The sequence below is a fragment of the Bufo bufo genome, chromosome 6 (assembly GCF_905171765.1).
Source record: "Bufo bufo chromosome 6, aBufBuf1.1, whole genome shotgun sequence".
Lineage (NCBI taxonomy): Eukaryota > Metazoa > Chordata > Amphibia > Anura > Bufonidae > Bufo > Bufo bufo.
The window spans coordinates 123,368,242-123,376,692 of record NC_053394.1 but is presented as its reverse complement, the minus strand read 5'-3'; the positions used below and the strand labels follow the sequence as shown (position 1 = coordinate 123,376,692).

At 43.5% G+C, this 8,451-nt stretch overlaps 1 protein-coding gene across 3 annotated transcripts in view; it reads right to left on the bottom strand.

The window, feature by feature from the left end:
* Positions 1–3,111: 3,111 nt before the first annotated feature.
* LOC121006119 (WASH complex subunit 2A-like) overlaps positions 3,112–8,451 on the bottom strand; it is a 131,883-nt gene continuing 126,543 nt past the window's right edge. For all 3 annotated transcript variants that reach the window (XM_040439047.1, XM_040439049.1, XM_040439048.1), the window contains 2 exons: positions 6,291–6,471; positions 3,112–4,215 (listed from right to left, as the gene is read on the bottom strand). In XM_040439047.1, coding sequence (XP_040294981.1) covers positions 4,076–4,215; positions 6,291–6,471 — 321 coding nt within the window. In that variant the 3' untranslated portion in view covers positions 3,112–4,075. The remainder of the gene's footprint in view (positions 4,216–6,290; positions 6,472–8,451) is intronic.

Here is an 8,451-nt window from a genome sequence, read left to right as displayed (position 1 = left end):
TCTATGCATATACATCAGGGGTCCGGATGCCGGGATCTACCACTGCGAGCAGATTGAAGAAAGGCGATTATCCATAGTGGTGGACGGTAACGGTGCTGCTATTTGGTTTATGACATCACAATGATAGCCCTTGTATAAAAACATCAAACGCTACTGGCCCTGCTCATTCCTTTGCAGGACGACGACCTATGTGGTCGCAGGCCAAGGTGGGGGAACCATACCATAAAATGCGCCGATGTTCCACTCATAGGGGCTCAATGGGTGAAGAAGGGGCTACGTCTGGGTAAAGTGGAAGGAACAGAGTGCTGGCGTCCCAGCTGCTTAGGAGTCCCTTATAGAGTCAGTGCTATGAAGATGAAGGGGCTATCCCCAAACGTTGTCAGAATGCTAGGGACACCCTGTGTATTGAAATTTTATTTACCCGATATTTCTGAAGTGTTTCTGCCGGGATTCAAACTCCACCATCTACAGTTGCAAGAAAAAGTATGTGAACCCTTTGGAATTATATGGATTTCTGCACAAATTGGTCATAAAATGTGATCTGATCTTCATCTAAGTCACAACAATAGACAATCACAGTCTGCTTAAACTAATAACACACAAAGAATTAAATGTTACCATGTTTTTATTGAACACACCATGTAAACATTCACAGTGCAGGTGGAAAAATTATGTGAACCATTAGACTAATGACATCTCCAAGAGCTAATTGGAGTGAGGTGTCAGCCAACTGGAGTCCGATCAATGAGATGAGATTGGAGGTGTTGGTTACAGCTGCCCTGCCCTATAAAAAACACACACCAGTTCTGGGTTTGATTTTCACAAGAAGTATTGCCTGATGTGAATGATGCCTCACACAAAAAAGCTCTCAGAAGACCTATGATTAAGAATTGTTGACTTGCATAAAGCTGGAAAGGGTTATAAAAGTATCTCCAAAAGCCTTGCTGTTCATCAGTCCACGTTAAGGCAAATTGTCTATAAATGGAGAAAGTTCAGCACTGCTGCTACTCTCCCTAGGAGTGACCGTCCTGTAAAGATGACTGCCAGAGCACAGCGCAGACTGCTCAATGAGGTGAAGAAGAATCCTAGAGTGTCAGCTAAAGACTTACAAAGGTCTCTGGCATATGCTAACATCCCTGTTAGCGAATCTACGATACGTAAAACACTAAACAAGAATGGATTTCATGGGAGGAGACCACAGAGGAAGCCACTGCTGTCCAAAAAAAATAAACATTGCTGCACGTTTACAGTTTGCACAAGAGCACATGGATGTTCCACAGCAGTACTGGCAAAATATTCTGTGGACAGATGAAACCACAGTTGAATTGTTTGGAAGAAACACACAACACTATGTGTGGAGAAGAAGAGGGACAGCACACCAACATCAAAACCTCATCCCAACTGTGAAGTATGGGGGTGGGGGCATCATGGTTTGGGGCTGCTTTGCTGCGTCAGGGCCTGGACGGATTGCTATCATCGAAGGAAAAATGAATTCCCAAGTTTATCAAGACATTTTGCAGGAGAACTTTAGGCCATCTGTCCACCAGCTGAAGCTCAACAGAAGATGGGTGTTGCAACAGGACAAAGACCCAAAGTAAATCAACAACAGAATGGCTTAAACAGAAGAAAATACGCCTTCTGGAGTGGCCCAGTCAGAGTCCTGACCTCAACCCGATTGAGATGCTGTGGCATGACCTCAAGAAAGCGATTCACACCAGACATCCCAAGAATATTGCTGAACTGAAACAGTTCTGTAAAGAGGAATGGTCAAGAATTACTCCTGACCGTTGTGCACGTCTGATCTGCAACTACAGGAAACGTTTGGTTGACGTTATTGCTGCCAAAGGAGGTTCAACCAGTTATTAAATCCAAGGGTTCACATACTTTTTCCACCTGCACTGTGAATGTTTACATGGTGTGTTCAATAAAAACATGGCAACATTTAATTCTTTGTATGTTATTAGTTTAAGCAGACTGTGATTGTCTATTGTGGTGACTTAGATGAAGATCAGATCACATTTTATGACCAATTTGTGCAGAAATCCATATCATTCCAAAGGGTTCACATACTTTTTCTTGTACCTGTACATTAAAGACAAGAACCTTAACAACTAAGCTATAGAGCTCAATGTTAAACTGCTGCAGATATATTGTGTCTAAAAACCTCAGTAGTGGTTTCCCATATATTCATATATAGCAGATTTTTTATTTTTTTAATAAATTTGGAAATACTAAAAAATAAATATGCAATTACTAAAAAAAATATGAAATGATACTTATGCTATAATGGTGATGAGTTTGAACCTCAACAGAAACACTTCAAAAATAGAGACTAAATATTACTCTCTCTGTCCCCAACAGTAAAAAGTTAGATTTTATAAAAAAAAATAAAAAAAAAGTGCAAAACGTAAAATATGATCAATTAACACCCATGTTAAACCACACCTCCTTGTTTAACCTGTGTTGGGAAAGGTGGCAACCCTACCCAAACCATCAATAAAGTTTCATAGATTTTGATTCAAATAAATAGACCCTATTGGCAAATTATTGGATCCAAAGGCAGCTCGGAAAAGTTTTTTTCTCCAGGATCTTCGGGGCCCACTACAGATTTAATTCTGGGCACATGGACTACCGGAGGATGCCCTTAATTTATGATCCTCTGGTGGCACAGGGAATATCAAGACCGGTCTTGATAAATCTCTCCCTTAGGCCTCACGTAGGCGGTCTGTGCTCATATTGCGGACCGTAAACCGCCAGTCCACAATATACGGGCACCGGCCGTGTGTGCTCCGTAATATGGATGTGGACCCATTCACTAGAATTGGTCTGCAGGCTGCCAGACACGGTGCAGGGAAGCCCGCGGGGCGCTTCTGTGGGCTTTCTGTCCTGGCATCCGCACCATAAAAACATAGTACATGTCCTGTTTTCTTGCGGTGCAAACGGATTGCAGACCCATTCGAGGGAACGGGTCCGCAGTTGGTGGCCACAAGGACGGTGCCCGTGCGTTGCAGACCACTATTTGTGGTCCACAGCACAGGCACTGACCGCCTACAGCCGTGTGCATGGCACCTTAGTGTTATCTCACATCATTTCTAATTAAAATAGAGAAGATAGGTATAGAATTAGGTTTTATTTGTTAGACATCTGGATAGAATTACTGTATTCAGACAGATTTTACAGTATGTACGGTATTTTATAAATGTACTGCATCATGGATACATGATGTCAACTCCGTGTGAAATCCTTCAGGATGCAGATTGGGATATAATAAATATAATGAGACGGCTGGAACCTTCTTTCATCCCAGTTTGGAAATGATAAAGGGATGGAAAACCTTTTTGACAATTGCCTATGAAGTCCTATGCAAGGCTAAATTCACACTACCGCTACAGCCTCCGACAGCAGTTCCGTCAGATTAGACCGGAGGAACTAAGGGGCGAACACTCAAACAGACCCCCACTGAGTCAAGGAAGCCAGTCAGGCCCCACTGGCAACCGTTATAGGATGGATCTGGCACGATCGTCATGGTTTCCACTAAAACAAAAACCATGATGGTAGTGTGAACAGAGCCTAAGAGAATAGAGACGCACACGGTTGTCACTTGCTTGGATAATGATATTGACGCAGTCCACTTTTCAACTTGATCCACGTTTAGCTATATTTTTACCTCCTGTGCAAACTACAAAGAAAGGCGTCTGAAGAATAGAGCCCTGACCTCTCGCTCTGAAAATACGCAAGAAATACGGAAACTGCACCCAGCTTCGGTGCAACAAAAAAAACCACAGACGAGCTGACGAGTAATGGAATGTCTCCTGCCACGGTCAGGACGAGGCCGCCCAGTCCAACACGCTGGCCCTTGTTCTATACACATCTGAGATGATCAGCTCTTCCAGGTAAGAAAGTTTGGCACAGACATTTAAGTGCATAAAAAAAAAAAATAATCTAAAAAAAAAAACTTTCCTTCTTTAGCCTATAATTTGTAAGTAAAATATTTGACTACTGATACTATGGCTTGAATATGAACCAACGACATGAAATTGTGCAAATATATTCTCTAGAGGCTGGCCGTTCCTTCTCATTTCCCAAGAGCGTTCAAGGGATCGTCAAACGCTGTGGAAACCTTGGCATCCGGCTTGGTTTCAGACCCCTGCTGAGATGACTTGGATTTTGACTTGGTCTTCTTCACACTGGGCACGGACGCTGAAAATATATCGTCTGAATGAAATGAAAAACAGTTTTTAGGGCACCGAGATACTTCAGAGGAAGCAGAGAGTCCTCCTCACTGCAAAAAGCCAGTCCTCACAACCATAGCTGGCCCTTTGAGCCAACTGCTCGACCCATTCCCTACTACGTGCCATCAGAAGAAAGTATTTTAAAGAGGTTATCCAATGATTAGCATTTATCATGTAATGGACCCGCTGCGATCCAGAGAACGCGGGTCCCCGAGAGCCCTTTCTAAATGGAGCGGCGGCGCACATGTCGGTCAACTGCACCATTCACACCTATGGGACTGATGTAGACAGCCCTGTCCGTCCCATAGAAAAAAATGGAGCAGTGGACCGACATGCACCAGCATTCTATTCAGAGAGGGCACTTGGGGACCTGAGTTTCCACCGTTGGGACCACCAGTGATGCAACATTTATCCTGTGGATAGATGATAAACACTGTTCATAAGAGAACCCCTTTAATATTCAAGGTCAACCGGGAGAGGTGACCGGTAGACGATCACAATCCTCTCCCTATTAAAACAGATCAAATTTGGGTGACCTGAGCATCTTATTTGTGGGCGGAAAGAACTGCTTGGTCAGCTAGGTTATGATCAGCTTAGGCCGAGTTCACACTTCCGTTATTTGGTCAGTTTTTGAGAGCCAAAACCAGGTTTGGGTCAAAAACACAGAATAGGAGCAAATCTTTCCATTATACCTTATCTCTCAGTAAGCTTCACTACTGGTTTTGGCTCACAATAACTGATGGATAACTGAAGTGTGAACTCAGCCTTAGGGTCCATTCACACGTCCGTAGAATGGGTCCGCGTCCGTTCCGCAAATTGCGGAATGGGTGCGGACCCATTCATTCTCTATGGGGCAGGAATGGATGCGAACAGCACACAGTGTGCTGTCCACATCCACATTTCCGGCGCGCGCCCCCGATCTTCCGGTCCGCGGCTCCGGAAAAAAATAGAACACGTCCTATTCTTGTCCGCAATTGCGGACAAGAATAGGCAGTTCTATGGGGGTGGCAGCCGGGTGTATTGCGGATCCGCAATACAATACGGACGTGTGAATGGACCCTTAAAGGGGTTGTCCCACAAAAAATATGCTATAGTTTTAAGCTAGCACCTAGATCTGAATTGCATGTATTTACAAATGTATCATAGCCACCGAGTTAGGGCTCATGCACATGACTCATGTGGTCCGCAAATTGCGGATCTGCAAAACACGGATACCGGCCATGTGCATTCCCCAAGGGCGCATGCACAGGAATGTATTTCTGTTCCGTGACCGTTCCGTTTTTTTTTGCGGCCAGTATGCAGAACCATTCAATTCAATGGGACCACAAAAACGGAAATGACTGTGTGCATTCAGTGTCCTATTATTGTCTGCATTAGGGACAAGGATAGGACTGTTCTATTAGGGGCCGGACGTTCCGTAAAATGCACACAGCCGGTATCCGTGTTTTGCGGATCGCAAAACATCCAACGGTCGCGTGCATCAGCCCTTATTCAATGAAATATGAGCATGCGCAGACCGCAAAAAAAGGATCCGTTTTGCCGGAACATTAATGCATGTCAATGGGAAAAAATGCCGAATCCGGCATTCTGGCAAGTGTTCCGGAATTTTGTCCTGAGATAAAACCGCAGCATGCAGCGGTATTATCTCCGTCCTGAAAAGGCAAAACGACTGAACTGAAGACATCCTGAACGGATTACTCTCCATTCAGAATGCATTCGGCTAAAACTGATCATGGAACTCAATGCCGGAAAAGAATAACGCTAGTGTGGAAGTACCCTAAATCTAGCAGAACAATTGGAGCAATGAATGTGGAGATCTCTGGATCCATGCGAGTTACAGGGCTGGTTCTAGCTTTGCCATTTAATATAGGGCTAATTTTCTTTTTTTATATTATTCATGGGATAACCCCTTTAACTTCACCTCAAGTAAACATTTTCTTGCTATTAGGTTTACATTACTTTTTCTGATGGCAAGTACCAATACCTACCATTATAGTGGGGGCAAACAGCAAAATCTCCTGTACGTGTTAGCAAGATAGTGATTTCTCCCATACATACCCATGTCATCATTAAATATGGATTTAGGTTCTGCCTTCTTTTTGGACTTCTTCTCTTTAGGATTTTGTGTGAAGTCAGCAAAAATATCTGCATTATCATCGAAGAGACTGGCTTCAGATGCCCCTTTTTTCTCTTTTGCTTTCTTTACTGGTTTGATAGCTTCCGCTGCAAATATATCATCCTTAAAAACAAGGGACAGAAAAAAAAAAATATAGAAAAATCCGTGGTACTGTCATAGGGGCGATCCATTAAAACGTTGATACATCCATGCAAAAAGTATTTGGTTAGATATCTGAAGAAAAACTGTCCACTGTCAGGGGCGTACGCTTATATCTGCCCAGTAACCCAAATACTATAATCATGCTGCTATGTGGAAATGTTGGGCATTACGCCATAATCAGCATTCCATAACAGACTTAGGCCTCATGCACACGACCGTGCCGTTTTTTGCGGTCCGCAAACCGCGGAAGCCGCCCGTGTGCCTTCCGCAATTTGCGTAACGGAAGGCCCATTGTAGAAATGCCTATTCTTGTCCGCAAAACGGACAAGACTAGGACATGCTAGATTTTTTTTGCGGGGCCACGGAATGGTGCAGCGGATGCGGACAGCGCATGGAGTGCTGTCCGCATCTTTTGCGGCCCCATTGAAGTGAATAGGTCCGCACCCGAGCCGCAAAAAATGTGGCTCGGATGCTGACCACAAAAACGGTCATGTGCATGAGGCCTTAAAGGGATTGTACACTTTAGAAAATCCTTGTTAGAAAACGCCACCTGACAATAGACTGATCAGAGGGTTTCCTGATGCCGAGACCCCCAGTGATCATCTATAATCGGTGGAAAAACCAAGCAGCAACTGTTCACTTTCCCTGCAGCACCACCACAGGGTAAATGAAGCATTACACAGTTCACACCAAAATCAAAGGGCTGCACATGTAATGAATGGACTTGTTTGGTCCTCCAGTGCAAGAGAAACTCTTTCTGCTGCTCTCTAGGTAAGAAACTAAATCTAGCTCTATTAATTAAAAATTCTCTAACATATTAGAAATGGGTTTTCTAAACCGGGCAACACCTTAAAACTTAGAAGTTTAATTTAACAACACATCATGAAATCTGAAGGGGCGTCAGTATCGGCCCCAACTATCTAGGGGGGTGTATAAACACTAAAAGAAAAAAATACTTTAAAGGCTGACACCTTTGGGAAAAAAAATTTAAAGACTGTGTTGTTGCTCATTTTGGACTAAAAATAATGTTTTCAATTGGTCTTTATTAAAAATTTTCAACAGTTTTTGTGATACATGGGTTTAAAAATCAGTCTATTTGTAGACTATCACTCTGAAGTTCATCAGCTGATGGCTCATGTGAAGGCTCATCTCTGATATATTGACCTCATGAACATTCACTAGAGCTAAACGCTTATCAAACTGATAAGAATATGGCTTAAATGAGTGTTTATGAGGTCAGGAGATCAGAGATAAGGCTTGACTTGAGCCATCAGCTGATGGAACTCAAGAGTGACAGTCTGCAATAAAATGATTTTTAACCCCATGTATCACAAAAAATGCAGAAAATTTTTAAAGACCACAAAATGAGTGAAATTCAATCATAAAAGGAGATTTTTGTGAAACTCACCTGTAAAATCTTTTTCTCGTCTTTTCCATTGGGGGACACAGACCATGGGTATAGCTTGAGGTATTAGTAGGAGGGACACTATGCAAATGAAAGAGCTCCTCCTCCTCGGGCTATACCCCCCGACTCCACCAGGAGGAACTCAGGCTTTGCACAAGCAGTAGGAGAAGGAGCAATAAAAAATTATGGAAACCATCGGACCAAGCCATAAGGTCCAACCATAAGCAAAAACTGAATTGAAGACCCCTCCTGCAACAGACAGAATGGGTGGGAGCTGTGTCCCCCAATGGAAAAGACGAGAAAAAGATTTTACAGGTGAGTTTCACAAAAATCTCCTTTTCTCGTGCTTTTTTCCATTGGGGGACACAGACCATGGGACGTCCTAAAGCAGTCCATGGGGTGGGAAAAAAATCTCAGCACCGCCAGGAGGAACGTCCAAACGGTCAAACAGGAACCACAGCCTGTAAAACCCTGCGGTCAAAGACAGCATCAGGGATGCAGCTGATAAAACTTCGTAAAGGAAAGTAAGGACGACC